The 24,812-nt window shown below is 28.1% G+C and overlaps 3 protein-coding genes across 4 annotated transcripts; 2 read left to right on the top strand and 1 right to left on the bottom strand.

The window, feature by feature from the left end:
* Positions 1 to 1,565: 1,565 nt before the first annotated feature.
* On the top strand, positions 1,566 to 12,213 carry LOC145194069 (epithelial splicing regulatory protein 1-like). Of its 2 annotated transcripts, none has more exons than XM_090068397.1 (13): positions 1,566 to 1,609; positions 4,044 to 4,401; positions 5,462 to 5,566; positions 5,660 to 5,876; positions 6,067 to 6,156; positions 6,413 to 6,572; positions 6,660 to 6,792; positions 6,952 to 6,994; positions 7,113 to 7,216; positions 7,493 to 7,699; positions 10,257 to 10,499; positions 11,448 to 11,933; positions 12,039 to 12,213. In XM_090068397.1, the coding sequence occupies exons 2-13, from the start codon at positions 4,249 to 4,251 to the stop codon at positions 12,198 to 12,200; spliced, it is 2,103 nt and encodes a 700-aa protein (XP_089924523.1). In that variant the 5' UTR covers positions 1,566 to 1,609; positions 4,044 to 4,248; the 3' UTR covers positions 12,201 to 12,213. The 2 variants fall into 2 exon arrangements, with proteins under 2 accessions (XP_089924523.1, XP_089924524.1); XM_090068398.1 differs by lacking the exon at positions 1,566 to 1,609 and adding an exon at positions 2,960 to 3,096.
* Positions 12,214 to 14,331: 2,118 nt separating this feature from the next.
* On the top strand, positions 14,332 to 16,210 carry LOC145194485 (uncharacterized). The gene is made up of 2 exons (XM_080072145.2): positions 14,332 to 14,634; positions 14,895 to 16,210. Exons 1-2 carry the CDS (start codon positions 14,502 to 14,504, stop codon positions 15,773 to 15,775), a joined length of 1,014 nt encoding a protein of 337 aa, XP_079928271.2. The 5' UTR covers positions 14,332 to 14,501; the 3' UTR covers positions 15,776 to 16,210.
* Positions 16,211 to 18,397: 2,187 nt separating this feature from the next.
* LOC145194391 (uncharacterized) lies at positions 18,398 to 20,395 on the bottom strand. Its single transcript, XM_090069801.1, has 2 exons — positions 19,969 to 20,395; positions 18,398 to 19,088 (listed from the first exon to the last, which is right to left on the bottom strand). Exons 1-2 carry the CDS (start codon positions 20,278 to 20,280, stop codon positions 18,657 to 18,659), a joined length of 744 nt encoding a protein of 247 aa, XP_089925927.1. The 5' UTR covers positions 20,281 to 20,395; the 3' UTR covers positions 18,398 to 18,656.
* Between the last annotated feature and the right edge of the window lie 4,417 nt (positions 20,396 to 24,812).

Below are 24,812 nucleotides of genomic sequence, written 5' to 3'. Positions count from 1 at the left end.
AACGTTTTTAGTTTAATTAGCTATTTAACCAATTTTTGGTGAGGAAAAGACGATAATAAAGATTCTGTCGATTTTATCGCACGTTGTCTTGGATAGTTAATTCATTTCCTTTTCCGTTTGTAATTTAAACAAAAATATATTCGACAACATGTTAATAATGTCAAAGGAGCTCAAAAGGAGATCAATTCACTTAATATCAGACAACGTAATTTTTGATAAGGAAGGTTTTCTTGATCCTAAATCTGAAGTAAAAAAACTTATCATCAATTTTGTTGAGGATCCCCCCACGTCCTTCAACCGATCACCAAGTGACACATATTTACTAAAGATTAAAATCATCATTAGATTAAACCTCCTTTTTTTTATTATTGTTATTTTTATCTAAAAACGACATTTATATACCGAGATGCGTAATATACTTGTTATGTAAGTAATGTATTTTGCTGAGTCTCTATTTTTTTTTTTTTTTTTATAAGATTATATAAAAGAATCATAATCAGTACTTTAAACTGAAATACGGTATTTTCAAATAGATTATTGATCCAAATTTATTGCTGTTTATTATTTAACTAGCCTGTTTTTTTATTGAATAAATTCAATTATTTGCACCACATCGGTGAAAAAGCCAAACTTTGACACAATACAAAGAAAAACTAAACTTTTTTATCAGCTGTAATAAAAATAATCATTTCTAAAACTTCAAAAATTTAAAGGATAATTCACATTTTTTTAAAAAACATTTTTTTAGGATTACACATATAATTCACTTATTCATGAACTCTTACTAAGAGTATACAATTAACGTTAGATGTTTCTTAGACCGACCGAAAGGAGACCAGGCTAAAGAACATAACCTTGTTTATGTACAATAAGTACGCTAGAAATTTTAATGTCGAACATAAACAAACAGCGATTACAGGCCAAACAGCAATTATCTTATTTGCAGCTCCGGGCGTATTAAAAGTTAATGTAACTATAATTATCTTTCTTGTTGTTTTTAAAATTTAAATATTGTCTAGGTAATAAAAAAATTTACATTTTTACTAACTTTCATAAAAATTTCTTCCAAGAAGATTTTAATTTTCTTTAGTATTAAGAAAGTTTTGTTTCAAGAGCATAATGAGAAGTGGTCGACATTTTGTCTAAAACAATACCTGTTAAACAGCCATTACTTATACGTCCGTATGAAGAAAATGAAAGACAGTAAAACAAAATGAATTAAGCAAAATTTTAAGATTAAAATTCTTGACACTCGTGTAAAAAACACTCGTGACATTAAACCTTCATAGTTTTGATAGGTAAAATGTCAATGCTGTAATCAATAAATGAGCCGAATAAACATATTTCTAATAAATATGAGAAGATATTTAAATATAAGAAAATGTATGAACATAAGAGAATATATAAATATAAGAAAAAACCTTTAAAACCCCTAAATGCAGCTGTTTAAACTCAATTTTTCATTATTTCTTGCCCTTCTAAGATATTTGTTCAGAGGTTCTTATTTCTATTGAGAATTTGTTTTAGCGTCGTGACTAGGTGCAAGGTGCTTTTAGATTAGTTGAGTTTTTGCCACTAACTTTTATAACAGGTTCATTCGGCTGAAAAGGTTTTTTTTTTTTTTTTTTTTTTTTTTTTTTTTTGTATCGGTGATAAATTTAGATTTAAATTAACTTAAGATTTAAAAAATGGTTGTCGATATTTGAAATAGTCTTTAAAAAGGTTTTTATTTCATTTAATTTCTTTGCTCTTTAATTTATCAATCAAATAGCAAAGAAATTTTTTAAAAAAGTCTCTCTCTAGATATAACATACAATTTAAAACATTTTTTATGCTCTAGCTACTGGATATTTAAAAATGTTTTGATTTTATCCATTTTTGTACTTTCCTCTAATATTCTAAGTTTTTTTAGCTAACTATTTCCGCTTTTGCTATTCCCAAACAAGTTATAACTCTCGTATAGCTCTCGGATTCTATCCATATAAAGTAAACCTATCGTTATAACAACCATTACTAGTTGGAGGAGAATTTCTTTTTTCAGTCTGAGGTTTTACTAAAGTTTCAACATACCCTATTTAATCAGCTGTTGCAAATAAAATCGTGGTTTGTTGACTCTTTTACCATTTACTTTAAAAAAAGCAAAAAACAATTGTTGACAAATAAAAAGTTATTAAAATGGTGTTAGCTCTCTTCCTTAACCTTTGTTGATATGATTTAATTTTTGGCTAAAAAAAAAAAGGTTTGTATCCGTCGATATTGGACACGGTTATACTTAAACTGGGGTTTTTAAAACTAAAAAAGAACAAAGGTATTTAAAAGTTTGTAGTTCAACATATTAGGTATTAGAATATTAAAATTGATAATAATCCTAGACTTAAAATACTTTATTTCCTCGTTTTTTAAACTCGTTTGTTTTTGTTCAGAATCGTGATTATTTTTTTTTATTATAAGTTTATTCATAACTAATGTATTGTCTTTAATGTATATATAAATTACATTATGCAAAATATCACCCGCCCCTTATCGTTTACATAATGTAATTTCTTCTCATCGATGTCTCATTCAATAATGTCTCAGTGTGGTCGTCGTAGACAGACTGGTTATATGGTACAGTATGTCATCATTGGCTTTTGTTTGGTTGACTAAAACGCGAACATTAAAGTCATAAGCTTCTGGGCTTTTACAACACACATTAACTTCTTTTTCTGTTTGTATTTGCAACTATTGCACTTGTGTTTGGCAATAAATCTGCTTAAGATAGAACTTGAAATGATACTTTATCAATATATTTATCCTTCGCGTTAAAAATTTTATACTACACATTTTATTCAAAGAGATCAAAATCTTTCGTTATCATAAACCCATCGTCAATGCGAACTTAAAGTGTGGTCGTTTAAAACGTAATCCTTTTTTTTTTTTTTCAAAATCCTTGAAAGCACGCAGATTTTACTATGCCGCTGTCATTTGTTTGTTTCATTTTATTGGTATTGGTTTTTATTGATTATAATATTGTTATTATTATAATGTTATTTTCGTAATTGTATATTTTGGTCACAACTGATATTTCATAGAAAGTCTGGCATCGAAATATTGAATGTATGAAATTATCATATTGATCGTAATTTTTTTTTCTTTCTTTCTTTCTTTCTTTTTTAATGTAATTTCTTAAAACATCTTCAAAATGTATATATAAATATATACATATATAAATATAGAAACAATAAAAAATTTAAAAAAATCACTATTTTTATTGTCACTATTTGATATACTTGCAAAATTTTGCTAGAATGACCTATTCCCAGGTCATATTTGGTATTAATGAATACATATTGAATTGCAAGTTAAGGTACAAAAAAAAAGCAATTCATAACATTGAGACACGTTGACCGCGTGTTATTGTGTAATTTTAAGTTCACTGCCGGAATTTTAGTAAGACGCATGAAATTACAAAAAGGGTTGAGAAAAACTCTGAAGTTGGTCGTTTGTGCGTATTTTTAATAAACTTTTTTTTTTTTTTTTTTTTTTTTTTACAGTTCCATTTACGTTTCGGTAATGTAAGTCTATTTTATGACGCAAATATACGGTAATACTTTATAATTCCATAATTCAACGAGTTATTCTGTTGCGCATAAAATCCAAGTTGATAACTCACATTTAAAAAAAGAGTCTCCATGATACCCGCGTTTATCATTTCTGTTTTATTCGCAACTTGAAATGCGTTTGAAATTTCTTTTTTATTGAAATTATTTAAGATAATAGTGCTTTGTTTTATTGCGATGTATTTTGTGTTTTCTTTAAACAATAACTATATACGATGTATATATATATATATTTAATCTACAACTATAATGCAATTATGTATCAACGCTAAATGTTTGTCCGAACTAAAATTAGTTTCAGAGAGAAAAATTTTTTCACATTTTTTCAAACGTTAAGTAATATTGCGGAACACCGACAATAATTATTTATTACAATTTGCATGGATTATGATGGTTTAACAAGTGAACTTGGGACCAATATTGTCAGTTTTTTCTGTTTTATAGGTAGTTAGATCTAATTACACGACTTATAATTACATAATAAAGTCAACAGAGCATAATAAATGAGAATACAGAGCGAGGTAAAATTAGTAAAACATTTGTTGTTTTGTTGAAATAAAGTTCGGAAAATAAAGTTCGAAAAGTTCACTCTAAATTCGTGGAACCGACTATTAGTAATATAAGTATAGATAAAATAACTTCAAACAAAATGTTGATCATCGAGAAGCAAAATCTTGTTCAGCCAGATGTTTTAGTAATATGGTTTGCAAGAGTGTCTGGAGAAAACGAGGATTTGCTAGGCGTTGATGAAACACCGATTACAAATATTCAATGGATCGCCATTGAAGTTGTAGAAAATAAGGTATATGAAGGCAACTTTTTATCTTAAATAACTAATCTCATTAGAATAAATCTTTGTCTTTTTTTTTTTTATCAAATTTTTATTCTTTTTATTTTTTGTTTCATTGAAATTAGCATAAAAAATATTTGTTTGTGAATTTCAGTTTTACTCGATTGATTAACATTGTCAAGAAAAGGAAAAATGTTAGAAAGAATACTTAAAACATTTCAGTAAAACTTTTTATCCTCTTGAAAAGAACCTAAAATATAATTCATTTAAATGGTTTTAGCCATATTAGTTTAAAAATTAGTTTAAATAAAAAGCGCCAATTTGTACACTTTTTTTTGCTTTAAAATTCTTTTAAACGCACATTGTTTTCTTTGTATTTTAAACTTTCGGTATTTTTTACGTAAAAGGTAATTGGAATGTAATCAAGTATATATATTTATATATTCTAGATAATGTAATTCAAGGACATAATTACATCCGATTTTTGATGGTTTCTATTGCTTTCTAATTGCTACCTAATGAACATCCTGTTAAAAACATCAATCAAGGAAATTATGTCATGAATAATTATCAGCGATTAAATGAATAAAATGAACCTTAAATTAAATATATAATGTGATTTTAATCAGGTCACAAAGTTTACCAATTTAAGAACCCCTGTTTAAAACTTTCGATCATTAAATTTTTTTTTTTTTAAGACTCGAGATATTTTATTATTTCACCAGTTTTTTGGCATTTAGGATTTATCAAGCAATTTGTAAAAAAAAATTATTTTCCTGAATAAACTCATTCACCCAAGTAAAGAAAATGACATTAGAGAACAAAATCCAAATTAGGAATGAAAAAAATGTCTGCATATTATACCAATAAATATATTCTCAATTAGCTTTTACACTTTATTTTTTATGGTTGAGTGCACTTTATTTTCTCAGTCAGCTTATACAATTTATTTTCTTAACATCCATAACAGATTTGTAGTTTTCTTAATATCCATACAGATTTGTAGTATCTGAATCTTAAAAGTTACAATTAAGTGTTTTCCTTTTGGTATAACAAAGTTTTTGTTTTATAGATTATTCGTGAAGGAGAGTTTGTAGTTTGCGACGATACCGACAATAAAGAAAAGGGAACTGAAACAGATAAAAGCGAGTTGACTCTGAAAGACGCCATTAAACAGGTAACATAAACTTTTGATATAGAATGATATCTTAAATATTTTTTTTTTCGTTGATTGGTACAACAATTTCTATTAAATTGTTACATTGTTTAGTTCGAAGAAGTGATTTCAGAGCTTTCAGAAAATGATTGTATTGTTCGGTTAGTTTGTGAAAACAGTTTTCATTTACGCCAGTGCCTAATACCTAGAGCACAACAACAAGAAATAAAACTCGGGGAAATTTTTTTGAAATATTATGACATCAGAAAAGAATATCGATCCTTTACTGAAAAAAATGTTACATTCAGGAATCTTACGGATATTTCCGAAGGTATCACAATGTATTTACAATAATTTTCTACTTAGTATTTACAATAATTATCTACTTAATATCTACAATATTATCTACTTAATATTTACAATAGTTATCTACTTAATAAGAAAATATAAAAAAATACGAGCAATAAAATTAATAAAATTCAAAATAGCCAAGGTTTACAAAACTCGTGTTTCACTCATAGATATGATCATTGAATTTAAAGGAGCGCTCTCAACCCTAGACGAAAAATGCAGGTTCTGTGCTAGAGTTACTCAACAACTTCTCAAGGAAGGTTAGTTTAAAAATTTCAACGTTTCTATTAAAATCTGTTTATAATTATTTAAATCAGTATTAAAAAAATTCAATTTTTTTAAATACTATAGAAATAAATAATTACACAAAAAATATATTATTGAAAATTTTTTTAATTACTCAAAATTACTCAATCATTTAAAGTTAGTTAAATTTTTTATTGAACTGAAATTAAATACTATTAAGATTTTTAAACTAGAAAATTATTCAAAAAGCAAAAATAAATTTTCTCTTAGGTCACAAATTTTTAAAACTGGAAACTATAAGTCTTGTATTGAATGATGGGATGCCAACAGGTTACGTTAAAGATGATACAATTGTTAGAGCCCGAGGTTTACCATGGCAGGTGTCAGATGTTGATGTTGCAGAATTTTTCACGGGGCTCAATATAGCAAAGTAAGGTCGCTAAAATTGATTGCTCATTTCTTCTTTTTTGTTTATTTTAATGCTTGTGGCCCTAAAGCCTTTGTATTCTTTTTTAAGGGGTGGTGTTGCGCTTTGTTTAAACGTAAAAGGGCGTCGAAATGGTGAAGCACTCGTACGTTTTGAAACATCTGAACATCGAGATATGGCTTTGAGAAGGCACAAACACCATCTTCTCGGTCGATATATTGAGGTTAAGAGTTTTATTATATCACTATCAATTGCCTTCTATATTGTTATTTTTAATCATTAAAAAAAATCTGAAGCCCTTATTTATTCTATTTAAATTTTGAGGCGCTTTCATATTATATCAGCAAATTAGGTTTTACACTCAACTTCCTTTTTCTGTTAGGTATATAAAGGTACAGCCCAAGAATTTTTGAAAATTGCTAAAGGTATGTTTAACGAAAACATTTTTGCAAATTTGTTTTTCGTTTGAATGAACTTTTTGTGTCTAATATTTATGATACTTTTACTTTTGTTGACACTTAATGATTGTTAAATTTTTAAAAGGTCCGGCGGCTGCAATGCATGCCGCTGCAGATTTTTTGACCAACGGCGGAGAAGTTATAATACGCATGCGTGGATTACCATTTGATGCAACTGCGCACGACGTGGTAAGTTTCAAAGTTTATATTAAGTCAATCTTTATGAATTGCCATCTAATAAATTTGCAATACGCAAAGACGTATTTAACAAATATTTAACTCGTTAATCATAATTACCACTAGAGCTTTAAAATTAATCGCACTTTTTAGTATACAATCAACTTTTAACAGATCCGACAATATATATTTAGTAGACCAGAATTGTCGTTTTTCAAAAATACATGATTCTAGTCTGCTAAAGTCACATTTATACTAAATAAAATGCTGCAAATATATTCTCTAAAGGTTAGTTTTTTTGGTGATTCGCCGAAAGTTCTTCAAGGAGAAAACGGTGTGATGTTAATATCCTATCCTGACGGAGCATCAACTGGAGATGCATTTGTTTTGTTTGAAACAGAAGCAGAAGGTCAGTTTGCTCTAAAAAAACACAGAGAAAATATCGGCAAACGATACGTTGAACTCTTTCGAAGCACTAGAGCCGAGCTGCAACAGGTATACTTTATCTGTTTTTGTTTTTTTCTTTTCTTACTATGCTCGTTTTTTAAACCTAAAAAGTTTAGTTTTATTTTTAATTACTCAAGCTTATATATATATATATATATATATATATATATATATATATATATATATATATATATATATATATATATATATATATATATATATATATATATATATATAAGTTCTCCGTGCATGAGGGCTTATTGTATTTCGCAAAATTAGTTTTATATTTTATTTATTCATTTTTTACGTATTTTAAAACAATAATCTTTATACTCTGACTTTTTCAATTGAAAGATTTTAATTTTTTCAGTTAGGCAAATGTATTAGAAGCTTGAAAATTAAGCTCTTTTAAATGATGTATCGTAGTTAAAGTTATTGTTTTTAAGATGCGGAAACCAATTTTACAAACAGCAACAACTTTATCAAAGTGAACTAAAAATTGCGTCATTTTGTTAGGTGTAGCGCATTTAATATTTTATCTATATCGTGGAAAAAGTAACTTCGCACGACTCGCTAATTATGTATTTCATGTATCAACCTGAAAAGTATCCTGAGCTATAAAGATTAAAATGCTAAATGTTGTTGCGCAATTCTTTAATAATTTATCATTTTCGATTGTTTTCGGTATTTCAATGCCCATTTTGCTTTTTTCTCTTTTTTGTGTTACGTCTAATGGTGAGCATATAGACACAAGTCTTTATTTCATCTTGAATGATTTTCAGCTGCACGCTAAATTTAACACCCCGCGGTGGTTGATAGAATTTTAATAATTTATCGTTTGTATTGGTTAAATTATTCATTTAAGCTGCGATATTTCTTTCCGTTTAAAAGAAAGAGTTAGTTTTCTACAAACAATACAATTTTTTCACAATAACGCTGATTTCCTAAGCAAACAATCGTTTTTATTGAAAAAGAAAACGATAATTTCTTAGTTTTTTTCATGTGTTAAGGTCACCTTGATTATTGAAAAAGCTGTGGTCAAAATTTTGAGTGTGTAAATTTAAAAAAGTATTAGTTTGATATGGTTACATTTACACTTCTTCTCGTCGCTTCTTTTATATTTTGTTGTATAAAGGAGATTACATTGTGTTGAAGCACTTTGAATATAGCAACCAGACGTACTTCAGATTACTTTTCTTCATGTATAATTTATTTTCGTTCCATAACGATGAAAAAGGCTCATTTGCGTACTGAAAAATTTCCAAGAATTTAAGAAAACTTTTTTTTCATAAAAAAACAGTTCTTACAAACAAGATTACAAAGCTGAGTAAAACTTTTCAAGGCCGTTTTTGCGTTCATTTTTAAACGATTGCTTCTTGCGTGGGTTACTTTTATGAAGCAGTATTCTCGCTATTTGGCGATGGCTTTTTTCAACGGTTTGTCTGTTTTATAAAAGCGAATATAACTTGTTTATTTACAATATAGAGTTCATATTAGTCAATATGTTCGCATTACATTTTTTTAAAAATAGCTATTCTATACTTTTTGCTTTATTTGTTGTGAAAAGGCTGGGGACTAATGTTGTTATAAACATTTTTGTAAAATAAACAGTCAAATTAAACCGCATTTTGGTGAAAGAACTTCACAAAGTAGTTAGTGCATAATATCCTCGGTACAATTTTTCATTGGTTTCCAATGAATTACAACAAATACGGCGTGTAAACAACACCTTTGACTGCATATGACAAGCTGCCGGGCATTCTTTGATTGTTCATAAAAAGTAAGGAAGGATGTGCGTTTATTAACAGTCCGAAGGGAATATTATCAAAGAAGTACTCGTTTCAATACCTTACCTAACGCTGGCCTCATTGTTTATCATTCATAAACTTTATTCACGGATATATATGTGGCTAACTGGAAGGATTAAGTTTCTCGTACTTATGGTTTCCAGCGAAAAATATCGATAAAACTAGTTTCTATTATCTTTCTATTCAAAACGAAAGGAAGAAAAGAGATCAATAGGAATATAAAATGCTATCTGTCTGTTATTATTTGTTCTAAATATATTTAATGTTTTCACTTTTATCATTTTGCAAACGAATAATCTTTGGATCAATTTTATTTTGTCATTTAAAAATAAGCATTTCTTTTTTTTTTTAAAAAAGTAGTTTGTATGTAACGCGTTCTTTAGAAAATCGCTCTTGCGCGTAGAGTACTTTTCAAAAGCTATATATTTTTACTCAAAGCATATGGAATTGTCGCATAATATGTGAGTATATATATATATATATATATATATATATATATATATATATATATATATATATATATATATATATATATATATATACACACACATAAACATACGCACATACGCACACACGCACACACACACACACACACACACACACACATATATATATATATATATATATATATATATATATATATATATATATATATATATATATATATATATATATATATATATATATATATATATATATATATTAAAAGATGATGAGTTTTGTTAAACGTTTAAAATGATTTAAAATATTTAAATGTAAAATCTTTCCTTAATTATCAACTTAATGTACCTTTTTAGGTTCTAACAATGTATAATATTGGTTACCAGTTGGTAGCGCCTGTGCCCGGTCAATTGCCGTTCCCAGGAACTGCCATGAATGATAGGGCGCTTATTAATCAACGCCTTCAAGCATTAATGAATATGTCGTGTTTGAGAATGCGTGGTTTACCATTTTCAGCTTCGCACAAAGATATTTTAAACTTTCTTGGAAGTTATAAAGAAAACGTTGTTGGAAATGTTCATATTATCTATAATTTACAGGTAAATTTATCATCTTTAATTTACAGGTAAATCCGGAAGAAAAAAAAGCACTAGAAACCCCCTCCCCTTAGTGTTAAAGAGATTCGTTGTTAAGATGTTACGACTAGAACAACAACACTCAAAAATTACTGATTTTGGGGCAAAAAGTGAAAAAATTGCTTTAGAACTCATTTAACTACAAGTTTTATCTTCTTTCATTTGGTATAACCATCTTATAATGTTTATTAACATTAAAACTATTTAAAAATTGCATTTTTAAAATAATTGTCAAAAGTTTTTAACTTTAACAAAGCCTTATCAACAAAACTAGAATCACTTTTTGGTCCTGTAAATTTTTCTTTAAATAAGGTAAGCTTTGTTACGTGATATCTTTATATTGGCTAAAGATTTTAACATGAAGTTTTCTGAGTACACTTAGAATAATAAAAAAATTCGGTTAACAGATAGGATTTTAAATACTCGTGTAATCTTTTTTCATTAAAAAAAATTCACTTTTTACTTTGTTAACTTGAATTAGTGCTTCAAGCAAAATTCCAATAATTTGTTATAAATTTCGAAATAAGTTCATAAATCAAAAATCTTTTAACCAATGAACAAAGTTTGAAGGAGAGAAAATGAAATAGAAGTTGTTGTCATAGTTGTTAAATTTTAGGCATTTTTTGCTTTTGAAAAAAATATTAGTTTTTGGTATTATCTTGATGTTTTATCAAAACAAAAAAAAAGTGCTTTTTAGTAATTAAGTAACACTTGGGGTTAAGCTCGTAGACACTTTAGGTTAGTTTAGTGGTATAATGTACTGGTAGAGAAATTTTTTTTTAACAAGGAATGTGCTCATCATTATGGGAATATTTCCTGTGAATATTCCCATAATGCTGTTCAAACAACTTGTTTTAGTAATTTTTCTTAAACTTTAAGATATTACATAATTTATCACCTTCCATTTTCCAGGGTCGCCCTTCAGGAGAAGCTTTTGTTCAACTTCAAACAGCTGACCAAGCGCATCTTTGCGCTAATGATCGTCATTTAAAGCACATGGGAGAGCGTTATATCGAGGTGTTTCAATGTTCTGTTCAAGATATGACATGGATGCTTGCTACTAGTCACGCAAATCAACTAGCTTCACAACAACTGAATCATGTAAACAAAAACGTCCCTGTGTATCATCCACAAACACCTCCTTTTCACACACCAACAGCACCATCATATCATCCATCGACACCATCACCACCTCCTGTCATCCAAACTACATCATCGCAAGCTATCATTGCACCACCTGCAATAACCTCCGCAGGTATTTTAACACCTATATCGCCAATTCCAATATACACCGGCCAATTTCCTCAGATTTTATCACCAATTACTAACGGATTTGTTACAACACCTCATTTGGGACACAACCACCAGGTTTTGCCACCTTTGATTAATGGTCATTTGGTATGTTTTTTTAGTCTTATGTATAAAAATGTATGTAAATGTATGTATGTTTGTAAATGTATGTATGTATGCATGTATGTAAATGTATAAATAATTTCAATTCAGTTCAACCACGAGGCTATTCACTACCAAATAAACCAGTATGGTAAACCTGAAGTGGCATACATCACCTTCACTCCTCAAGAACCAATTCAACACGCTTCTTATCATTTTGATAAACAAAAGTTTATAGGAAATAGATACGTGGAAATGTTTTACGCTCATTAAAAAAAAAGAAAAAGTCGCAAAAGCATCTTTACCATAATTATTTATATGAAGAAAACAAAGTAGAAAGAGTTATAAAAGTGGAAAAGCGTTCTGAAATTTTTGTGATCACAGGAAAAGCGCCACTAGATTATCAGGACTGCAGAGCTCCCGTTTGTATTTATAAAAGCATTATTTATAACTTTTTAGCAAGAGTAGAACGTCGTTATAAAATTTCGAGGACTTATTGTACAGCTTACATCCAGCAACTTCTTGCGATTCAATTTTCTTTGAAACCTTAATCGTGATTCGCGTTTAAAATTTCCGACGTAAATATTTTCGGCTTCGACAATTAGTGACTGAGATGTCTGTAACGTGTCCTCAATCAGAGTTTATTTTTCTAACGAGAAAACCTAACTTTTGCTTTTATACTATTAGTACTAATGTTTATATAATTATTTGAATTTAATTTATAGCTATTTAGCTTTACCATATATATATGTATATATATATATGTATATATATGGAATATTTCCAACTGAGCATATAGAGTATTTCGCAACAAACATTATCAAATGTTCTATTTATTTATTATTTTAAAATTGTTTTTGTTTACAAATTTTCTTTCATTCTTATTTCTAAAATGATAAGTATTGTATATAAATTATTCTCTTTAGAATAGCCCTCATTTAAACATCGCAAAATCATTTTTTCAGCTTTTACGTATTTTCGACTGATTTTAGCTTTTACTTAAATTCATACACTCTCTATATATATACACATATATATACATATACTTATATATGCATATATATATATGCATATATACATATATATATATATGCATATATATATATATATATATATATATATATATATATATATATATATATATATATATATATATATGTATGTATGTATGTATGTATGTATGTATGTATGTATGTATGTATGTATGTATGTATGTATGTATGTATGTATGTATGTATGTATGTATGTATGTATGTATATGTATGCATTTATATATACTTATATGTACATGTATGTGTCCGTATGCATATACATAGATACATATATATGTGTGTGTATACACACATGCATAAAACCCGCGTGTGTGCGTTATAAGATTGTACAAACACACATATATGTACAAATAATTATGTATAGAGTTAGATGAAATTTTCTAACAAATTTTTCTATAAATCCAATAAGAGATAGGAATGTAATTTTATCGAAATGAAGTTAATCGCATTACAACTTTGACAACTTAGAAGATGAAATAATCTTTCTCTACGAATTGTACTTTTAGCAAACTATAACTCTCCTTTGTAAAATGGAATCAAGTGAATTTGTTTTACCCTCATATTTTTACTTTCATCTTATATTTTATTTGACTACTAGTAAGTTTTTTTTTTTTTTAATGAAGAAAAGAAAACTTTTAAGCAACAAAACGTTTTTCCTAAATCCTGAAAGACCATCAATTCCCATGAGCTTATTCTTTTAATTGAAACGAAAAAATCCATCTAAATTTAATTTTAACAAAAAATCTTCACCAACATTCTATTTATTTGTGCAAACCCCCAGGTTCATTTTGTTAGAATCGTATTTGACTGCGTACGGGTGGTTTCGCACGCATTTTCTTAAACGCCTGTCTTATATTTGTAAATAATACCACCGACGACTTCCTTATTTGACACTTTAATGGATGTTTCAAATTTTAAAATTGACAATTAATTGACGGCTGAAGATGAGAAACTGAAAAAATAAATTAATTAACGCTAGCAAAAAAGTTAAAAATTATTTTGGTGTATCGTATTTTCTTGGGGGCATAAGTATACTGAAAGGTACTTTTCAGGTATCCCTTTAAAATAATGCAACTAATCTTTAATCTTTTCGCAGTTTAGTTCAAATGAATACAAGAGCCGCATTCTCCAACTCGCTATTATTATTTTTATGAAAGTGTTACCTTAGGTTTAAAAAATATAAACGTGCGGCTTTAATTCTCCGGCAGTAGTACCCTTCTCCGTGGATTGTGATGCTCAAAACCAACTTTTTATAATATTTAGTTACTGGAAAGTTAATTTAGCTGAGTAAATATAATTGCAAGCACTTTTGTTTGCTCTAAATAAGCATGTTGCATAATAAAGTTACTGCTTCCTTGTTGATCAAACATAAAGTATTCTCATTTCGACAAACCAAAAATAAATTTATGAACCACGAAACTCATTTTCGAACGCATTCTAAACACAAAATATCTCATTAATTGCCACAATGCAAGGGTAATAAAACTTAAACGCTTTTAAAAAGTTGATAAACCATTTTGGAATGTTGTTTAGATACAGAGAACTAACTTGTCATACAAGTTTCGCTTCACATTTTTTATCGAAAATGTTGAAAGTTTCAATATTGTTAGTCCTTATTTTAAACGTAAACATTTTGTTATCAGCTCCAGTAAAAGGTAAGTCATGATGTAATATTCCTTCGATAGTCAATGCACTTTATTTTAAAATACTTTCTCTTGTTAATAAGCGAAAAAGCATATCGATACGTCCCCTTTTTAAGCTTTTGAAAAGTTGCTAAGTAATGTCATCAGATCCCATAATAAAACTTAGCTTGAATTTATTGACGAAATCTATTGTTAAATGCTGAACGCGTTTTTATTATTTCCAATTTTTATAACTGGTATTCAAATGTCTTTTACTGAATATTACATTTTAGAACAAGATGAAGGTTCTCTGAAACCTGTCAATGATACCACACCTGAAAGTTTGGATAAAGATAACAGCAGCAAAATTACAGGTTTAAATAAGGATGCGGATGCAGATTTGAACTTGAATGAAGAGGATAAAAAAGGATTACCAGAGTTGAATAAAGACGAATTAAGTGACATTAACGACTCGGAAGCAAATATCAGCGGAAAAAAGCTCAATGAAAATGAAGAGGATACTAAAACGAAGGAAGAGTTGGATGGAGATACAGTTAAAACTACTGAAAAGGACCAATCCACAATCAACTTTGATGATAATGTTGAAAAAGCAGATTTAAAAGATTCGATTCAGGAAACACCCAAAGAAAATGTCAGAGATGCTGAAGAGGTTAAAGATGCAGACGAGGTTTCGGTTGAAGTTGTAAATGATACCCTCGAGATGCAAACCTCTAAAATTTTACCTGAAACATCTGACACTAACGAAAAAGAGAAGGATAAATTTCACCAAGATGAAGAGTTTTCAAAAGATCAAAATGTAGTTTCTGAAGAAGATGCGGAGTATCTTTCGGATTACGTTGATGAATATAGCGAAGATTTTCCTGATAACAATTTGGATGAAAACAATGTGGATGATTACAGTGAAACTTCATTTGATCATAATGACGAGCCGGCTGTTGATGATGATTCTAATGAAGAACCAATCGTTGATGATTTTAGCGAAGAAACCGCGGTTGACGATGAAAATAATGAAGAAACTATCGATGATGATGAGGCTGATTCAGAGAATGAAGATTTCGAAAATGATGAAGAACTATTTGATCATCATATTAAAACAGACGACAATAACGAGGAAGATCAATTCAACACAGAAGCTCAAGAAAACGATGAATAGAGATCAAAACATGACAAATCTTTAGCTGACAAAGCTTTCAAAGAGTTAAAAGCAAACCATGGTTTCTAAAATAAAATTGATCCGTTGAAAAGTGACCAAGTGAAATAATCTTTTTCTCTTTGAAATTCTTTAAAAAAGTAAATTTTCAAAAGAAGTCGCTGTTTTATTATTGTTTTTTTAAATGAGTTCTTTATCTCAATTTTTAAATCAAATCCGGGCCTCCTATCTTAAAACTTAATGTAAATTAAAAAAATGGAAAATAGTTTACAATGTTTTTTGATTTCTGCTATAGCTTTTAGCTCTTTGCCGGCTTTATTGTTTCAGACCCTATACTAGTTAGGCAGTCTTTTGAGGAATGAACGATTGGTATAAAGATTTTATTATTAGTATAACAAAATAAATAGAAGCACTTAACTTCATACAGGGAAACGTAGAAAGAACGCCAGAAAACGTAGCGAGTTTGACATTACTATTAATAGTTTTTTCCTTGATAAGACAAATTTTTCATCAACAAAGACACTTTAGAGATCTTTTACATTGAGATCTCTCTTCTTTATAGGATGCATGTGTGCTACCCCACGACAAATTTGACCCAGATATACAGAATTTAATAATTTCTAAAAAATTTAGGACCTCAGCATCAGAAGCTTTTCTAATAAAAGGTTCTTCGGAAATTTTGCTAATAGTTCGAGCAGCCCCGTTACCAAGTAATAACGTTTTGAAAAGTTCATCATATTTTGCTACATGAACAAGATAAACATTTAAAATTACAAAACGCAACATGAAAGCAGAAGTAAATCGCATCATCTATAGAAAAACGTTTAAAAAAAATACAAAAAATGTTCCCAGTTGCTTAAGATGACAGGGCATTAATAAAATAGTCAAGCATTATTCAGTTTCTCTTAATTTCTTTAATATTTTTCTAAATTTACATAACTTTGATATATTATTAACAGAAAATACAATTTGTGTTAGAACTATATTAAAATCAACCAATTCAATTGCCAATTTTTAATAGATCTGTAAAATTCGTGAGTTTTTTTTATGGGGCTGTTTTAGGAACAGCAAGGTTGGTAAATTAATCGAGAGAACTTAAAGAAAGTATAAAAACATCTTGACATAAAAATTTGATTGCACTGTGTTCAAGGACATGCTTAGTTAGACAACGATGTGTATCTCAGGTAAGTAACAATCATTTATACAAAATGTAGAGTAAAACCGTGCTAAACGGGTCACACACTTCAGAATAAATGCAATAACATTTTTTTGTTGAGTATTTTGGAATTTTTCTTTCCATAAAATGAAGAAAATTAAAAGACTGTACAATAGTATGTTTTTCTTTTTATTGAAAACTTGAGGTTAAAAAAATAATAATCAAAATTTAATTTAAAAATTTTTAACATAGGATCAGGTTAAATTAGAACATTGTTTAATCCATGTAAAATAACAGTGAAAACGATTAGAATTGCAATTTACATTCTTTTTGCACAAAGAAAATTCATCACCGATAACTTTTTTCTTCGCAGAGCCAGTGACCACTTATTAAATTTTCATATAACATTTTTTCATATACTGTTTTTCTGCATTTCTTACATTTTATGAATTTCGGAACACATTGCTTGTTTAGTTTTTTCTTTTTTTTTTTAATACACGTTTGAGATACAAGTTTGTTCTCGCAGAAAATCTTTTAGCGCAATTTCAATTTTCGATTTTGCCTGATTTAATGATTCTCGAAATTGGCGGAATACACCATCAACATATGCCTCTTTTAATGCAGATGTTGATGGTATTGCAGCTTACTGGATGGATCAAAAGTAATAAGCAAGAAACAGAAAAATAAATGAAACTATTTTTCTTATAGAAGACTATTGAACCTAAAATTCAAGTAAAAAAAAAAAAAGAAAAACAACATTCAACAAAATTTTTCTTTTTTTTTTTAATTTTAGACTGAATTTTTTTTTACTTTTTTTCAAAAAATATTGCATAGAAGAAAAAAAATATTGCATAGAAGCAAAAAATGTTAACAAACTTATTCACAAGCTTTAATCTTAACAAGACTTATTAACTATAGATAAATTAAACATCTAACGTCTTTCATTTCTTTTTTAGATCTTAACTTATTTAGAACTGAATAAGATTATAAAATTTATTCAAGATCATTAAGGACGTAATAAGACAGTCACAACTACTTTTCATTAGATACTACTTATGGCCAATATTTTAAAAAATGTAAAAAATCTTTAAAGTTTATATTGCTTTCTAGATTATTACTCTTAGGTAATTTTATAAAACAATGATCAGCTTTGCGTAGAACCTTAATGCATCGGCTCTAGACAATCTAATGCATACATAACATTCTGTCATCTTGAGTGCAAATGTATATATAACTTTCTATGTCACCTTGAGTGTTTTAATTATCTAGGTATCTTAAAAACATTTAACTTTTAATAAATAAAAAGTAAAGAGGGGGAAATGAACAAATATGTGCCTTATACAAATAAGAGAGGGAAATGGAAAAATGAAAAAAATCTTAAACAAAAAAACAAAAAGTTGAATTAGTGTCATTGTTAGATATTATTTATATAAAAACAAAAAGTTGAATTAGTGTCATTGTTAGATATTATTTATATAAAAAAAGTAAGAAAACTGACTAAAAAAAAGTAACTTAACTTAAATTGCATAAACGTGACGTTTGAAAGCAGGAATTTAAAAAAAAGTCTTTTAAAAAATCCTTTCAAAATTTATAAATATATATATAAAAAAAAAAGGTTTTATAAAAACTTTTTAAAAAATGGTAAAGGTAAAAGTTAACAATGTGAAAGCTTTTGAATTACTTAAGCAGTGTTTTAAAACAACAAAAAGGTTGTCTCAACTTTTCCTCCTAGTCTGGTAAATCAAGATTTTTATCGTTGAAGGATGAGTCACTCTTGGATCCGCTTTGGTTTGGATTTGTGATCTTAATACCCTGTGACAATATTTCAGACATTTTCATTTCCATTAAATGGCGTTTTTCTTCTGCAGCTTTTTTCATTTCAGCAGTTGTTGGGTAAACACCATCACGGACCACACACTCTGTAACAAAGTTTGCATTTGGAAGAGCTGAGCTCCAATGTGCAACTTTTTGAATATGGAACTCATTTTCAGGAGTTTCAATAGAATACTCTAATGTAAGCCCATGTTCATCTTCAACAATCTGATTTTCAAGAAATAACTTCACCACTCTGGTTCGCATTAGATACACACTTTGAAGTTGAGATTTTAATAAAATGTAAATACGTATGTTAGCACTTTCATCAATTTGAAGAACAGGTATCTTTAAGAAAATCAAAAAGTATAAATGAAATATTTTTTGAAAATATTTCATTTGAAGATAACAAATAAATTAAACAAACAACATTGTTTAGATTCAAAAAAGGAGACATAAAAAACAGAAGTTATAAAAAAACTGACAAAAATAAGAAATAAATGGTAATTAGGTACAAAAGTAATTAAAATTTCAAAAGTAATTAAAATTTTGAAAGTAATTTTTTATAGCTACAATTTGAAATTATTATAAATATTTTCCTTGCTTATTTGAACAAATGGTTTTTATGTGCTGTTTAAAATGTTATATCAGATACCTAATGCTTAATTGTACTTTAAAGCCTATGTTCACTGACGCTAGTTAACTCAACAATAAATGAAAAAAAAAAAAAAAAAAAAAATGCATCAATTTTGAAAGTGTGAAAGATTTTTTTATAAACTATATTTAAAATTTCTACTATTTAGCCTTTTTATTCTAGCAATAAGAATTAGACCCCCAATAGTAAATGTAGCGATTTGACATTAACATATTACCGCATTTTCTTCTTTTAAACCCCAAATATTTTACACTCTTGATTGGGAAAACACATCATGGGCACTTTACTACAAATGGTGTTTCAGGGAGTTTTAATGAAATACTAGCCAAACAAGACATTGGATGACTCACAGAGTTGTATACCACTTTTTTTCTTCTGAAAATCAACTTCTCAAATCAGCATATCTTCTTGTAAGTTGAGTCATCTGAAGCCTTCTCTGGAATTTTCACTTCAACCAAGTTCATAGTGCGTGCAACCAAAATTTAAATATACCACACAGCCTTTAAAAATTATGTGCAAAAACACTTTTGATACGTTACTAAAACAATAAAACAATTATGTTAAATTACTTACCTCAGCATTAATACCGAATTTCAATGAAACATTTTCACATCTGATCATTTCAAAAGTTCCTCCAACAACATTGTCAAAGATACTCACCATTAAGTTTCTACAGTTTTCAACAGTAACCTTTCCAACCTTTCCACTTATATTAATTTCAAAGTCCTGACAATCTTTAATGAATACAAACAAAGAGCTTTTGTCAGATATAATATTTTCTACTCCGTTTTTTTTCCCAACACAATGATGTTGCGGACGAGGCATCAAACCTGGCATCATCTGCATTGCACGTCCTGCCCATGGTGCATTCACTGTTTCAGACATTTCATAGATAAATAGTTACGCACTTGAATTAAAAAAGCAAGAACTATTTAAAAAAAAAAAAACGAGAAGTAAACGGGAAATAAAGATAAGTATTAGAAACCATTTAGCAACAGTTTCTTGACCCTCAAAGCATGTGTGGCCATGATTGTTGTTCAATGTAAACAAAAAAATATATGGCGTATGGCCACGATTGTAATCTAGGCAAACTCTCTGAGATACATACTTAAGCCTCTAAAAGCTAAATCAACAAGTTGGTATCCAATGTTTGTAAACAAAAATTTTATCCCATTTTTTTATGCACTCAATATAAAGTAAATAAGAGTAAATGTTAAAGTTTTTTGCCTTTACTCGCTTTCAAGAACAGCTGTAGTAAGCAATATTCGTGTTTCATTGAAGAAACAAGATATATCAAGATCTATGGTGATCGAAATTTTAGCAAGTAAAAACAATTTAATGTATTTTGTTATTACAAACAAATATTTTAGGATAGAATTTATATGAATCGAAAGCATGATCTATTGCATTGGCACGAATCTGTCTATCATGGATAGACAGTGAATCTTTTTTTATTCTTCAACGCAGTTAAAGTAAAATTCTCTTGGAATTGCGCATAGTTTTCTGCTTTATTAAAGGTTTGAAAACTATTAACTTTTAAAAGAACAATTGTTTTATTTACGCATTTGCATATAAATACTTCTACATGAAAAAAAAAAAAACTTTTAAAAAAATTTAAACCAATTTATGGATCCAAAAATAAATAACTTCTACAATTGGATACTGGAAATCGCAAGCCGTCAGACATTCTCTAAATCCAATCTAAGATCGATACTTTATTACGGCTTTTGCTTTATTATTACGGGAGTTTATTGACTTAAAATATGTAAAGACTTTTAGTTGTCCTTTAAAATATTAACTTTGTAAATTTTTATTGTTAAAACATTATTTTGTTTGTTTTCATTTAAATTTCTTAGAACTTTGGTTCCCTAAATAATTTTCGCACAACCCCTTTGGGGCTTGCGACCCACGGTCTGCGCACTTTTGATGCAAAAGATGAAAATCTTAACTCAGTCAAAAATTAGAAAAGCTTCTTAGAGCAAAAAGATGTAAAACAAAACCCAGAACAGAATCTAGGATAAAAGTTTATTTTTGGTTAAATTCTTTATTAATTTAATTGAAATATATTTTACGTTAGTTTAAAAATTAATGTAAAATATATTTTAACTAAGGTTTTAATAAAATGAAATGTTGTAAAAAAAATTAATCCAAAAAACATTTTAATTAAGGTTTTAATAAAATGAAATGTTGTAAAAAAAGTTTATCCAAAATACATTTTAATTAAGGTTTTAATAAAATGAAATTTTGAAAAAAAAATTAACGTAAAATACATTTTAGTTAAAGTTTTAACGAAGTGAAGTAGCAAAAAAAAAAAAAAAAAAAAAAAATTAATGTAAAGTTTTTAGAGCTATTTATCAAAACATATTTTTTAGTTTTTTTTTTTTTTTTTGAGATTTTTAAAAAAGTGAGTTTTTTATATTTCAAACATTGTAGATCATGATGGGAGTAAAGTTTGTGTTTTCATTTGTAAAATTTCATTTCATTTGTCAAATTTGTATATGAAGTGATTAAATTAAGCTTATAAATGGGAAGGGCTGAGTTTGTTTAATTATCAACGCCTGAAGCAACAGTTTATTTAAGAATATTACAAAAATTATCCCGTCTAGAATTTATGTACATTAACTTATTTTAGAGTTAAAAATAAAAATGTTAATAGACTCCCAATACCCATTCAAAAATTCATATAGTAAGATTCTAAGATCCATCTCATTAAGATTTACTGAAAAAATGCCTTTACGGTCAAAAACAGAACAGTAATGAAAGCTTGAGTAGTGTTTAAAAAAAAAAAAAAAGGTCCAAAAGCTGATCCCATTCTCTAAAGCCAACAGATCTAGATATTACTAATTCTAGGTTTCTGGGATGATTAGAAATGATTGATGTAAATTTTAACTTTTGACGCCAATGACATTTTCAAGGCCATTAAGCAAGAACAGCATCTCCCAGCAAAGATTTACAGAAGTTCAAATTGTCATAATGACATTAAATAAAACTGTCAAAGAAAACAAATATAAAATTTATCATACTTTGGTCAAATATTCTAGGTGCATACTCATCCTTAAATGAATGTCCATATTTAACTTCTCTTAAGCTTTTTTGTGCAACCCCTTAGCCAAATAATTTGGGACAAATTTTTAACCAAATGTATATGTGGGGGGTGGGTTTTTATGTTTGAAAGTTGTTAAAGTCAAACGTGGACATTTGGTTTGATAATATTTCTAGCCATAATACAGATACCATTAAGAGCAGAATTGCTCTTAATGGTATCAAAATCAAAAAGTTGAAATTGAGTCAGACCCATACAAAGGACTTCCTCTGATTTCTTAAATACTTACATTCTAAAGTGGTGGAAAATCCGGGTAAAACATATTTCCCAGGTAGCAAGAAAATACTTCGCCAATTCTTTAACTTCTGCTTAAAGTAAAAAGGTTTTCTCAACAGCAGGCAGTATAGACAATTATGATAAAAAAAAACTTTAGAACTCAAAAATGTTTACAAAATTCTTTAACTCAAAACCAATATTAGAAAGATAGATCGGGGAAGATCTGCTATGAAAATGGAAATGGAATCTATAGATTCCATTTCCTTTTTTGACCTTTATAAAGGTCAAAAAAGAGAGAACAATCAATCTGCGACTCAAGTCCGTAAAAACAAGAGAAACCTAAAATCTGTTGTAATTAACTAGTACCTCTTTAATTTGTCTGTAACAATATATAGTTACAAAATGCATAAAACTATGCATACTTACTTGAAACTTAGAACTGCCTTATAAACCTGCCCGTTTTTTAAATCTTTACTAAAACTGTATTGTCTTAAAATGGTCTAAAAACAAGTTTGTTATAGTTCAAAAAATATATAAATATATATTTGATAATGGTTCGAAAAAGATTTCGGAAATTTTCGAACTCCGAATTTGCGTATATAAACTACGAAGCTTTTGATTTCAAAGTCAGGAATGTAAGCTTCGAAACTTCAACTTCGAAATACTTCGACATTCGTAAGGCAAAAGCTTACATGAAGGAGTTAAGACAGTTTACATGTGTTTTTTTCAAAGTTTCCTAAATAGGTGGTTTTAAATGGTCTATGTATTGATTTAATTTCATTTGTAAACTATTGCTTAAGCCTTTGTTAATAGTAATTTCATTTAGCGTTAAAACCATATCGTTTTTTTCCATGAACTTCCTCGTTTTATGCTTAAGACTTCGGTAGTGTAAGTTTTAGAAAAAAGATTTTGTTAAGAGAGTGTTCATTTAACTATAAATATACCAAGCAAAGAATATGTCTTATATTTATAAAAAAAATTTGAAAATTTTTTTAAAATAATTTTTGTAAACCATGGTTTAGTCAAGAGGTCAAGGACGCTTACTTTTATTGTGTAGAGGATCAGAATAATTTTAGGCCCCTTCACTTTTTAGGTTTTGTATTTCAAAAAACTATTTTAGGTTTTGTGTTTCAAAAAACTTTCCTTATAAATTCTTACAAAACATCTATAACTTATTTTATGACGTATCAAAATGAGAATCTTTTGCAGCTTCCATAAATTTGTGGGGACTTACCCTTTCCTTTACATACCTCCTAAATGGCCCCCTCCCTCTTTACTATTTACAGTAGTATTCAAAACATTTTAATAGTTAAATAAACCAGACTATTAAACTTATCTTAATCATTAAATTAAAATGATAAAATATAATTAATGTTAATAGTTATAGACCACTTATTGCTAATCGCGTCATTTTAATTTGATTTGCCATCACAAAAATTTAAACTTTTTGACAAAAAAAATTCGTTAAATTATCTAATATCGAGGACCAGAAAAAAAGCCATGCAAAGTTTTAGAAATTTGTCACATTTTCCATTCAGTAAAAGTTTCCATTCAGTTCTCTAAAAAATACACTGTTATTACTTTATCTAAATTGTTTTTCCAACAGTTATTAGTAAATATTCCTCGTTGCAGCTGATAAAACAATTACTATTTCATTAATTTGTTTTTTAATTATTTTATTTGTCTAACACACACTATCGGTTTTCACAGATCTTTTTCCCAATTTATTGCATGTTGAAGGGAGGTGGGTGGGTATGGGGAGTACTAGTTAATTCGAAGTTTCCATCAAATTTCTTATATTCCAAAGTTAAAATTAGCTACTAGCATTTATGCTTTACTAAGAGAGAGAGAGAGAGAGAGAGAGAGAGAGAGAGAGAGAGAGAGAGAGAGAGAGAGAGAGAGAGAGAGAAATAAAGTAAAAGAGAGCAAAAAACAAAATAAATTTTTATTTTAATTACTGTTAATTATTTGAATAAAAGTTTGCTTGGATTTCCGATATCTAGAGACAACTTTATAAATTTTTTAAAACAATAATTTAAGTGAAATTTCAACTTCTTTAATTTTACGAGAAAAAAAAACAACAAACAAACATTTTGTT

Source organism: Hydra viridissima, unplaced genomic scaffold, assembly GCF_058129835.1.
Source record: "Hydra viridissima isolate aposymbiotic clone 2 unplaced genomic scaffold, HvirCarnegie_v1 scaffold_12, whole genome shotgun sequence".
Taxonomy (NCBI): Eukaryota; Metazoa; Cnidaria; class Hydrozoa; order Anthoathecata; family Hydridae; genus Hydra; species Hydra viridissima.
This window is presented reverse-complemented; position numbering and strand designations above follow the sequence as displayed.

Coding starts and splice junctions, on each gene's coding strand:
- LOC145194069 (XM_090068397.1), top strand. CDS start 4,249: ATGTTGATCATCGAGAAGCAAAATCTTGTTCAGCCAGATGTTTTAGTA. Junction 6,573..6,659: donor ACGGGGCTCAATATAGCAAA/GTAAGGTCGCTA, acceptor TTCTTTTTTAAG/GGGTGGTGTTGCGCTTTGTT. Junction 11,934..12,038: donor CTTTGATTAATGGTCATTTG/GTATGTTTTTTT, acceptor ATTTCAATTCAG/TTCAACCACGAGGCTATTCA.
- LOC145194485 (XM_080072145.2), top strand. CDS start 14,502: ATGTTGTTTAGATACAGAGAACTAACTTGTCATACAAGTTTCGCTTCA. Junction 14,635..14,894: donor GTTATCAGCTCCAGTAAAAG/GTAAGTCATGAT, acceptor ATTACATTTTAG/AACAAGATGAAGGTTCTCTG.
- LOC145194391 (XM_090069801.1), bottom strand. CDS start 20,280: ATGTCTGAAACAGTGAATGCACCATGGGCAGGACGTGCAATGCAGATG. Junction 19,089..19,968: donor AATTCGGTATTAATGCTGAG/GTAAGTAATTTA, acceptor ATTTTCTTAAAG/ATACCTGTTCTTCAAATTGA.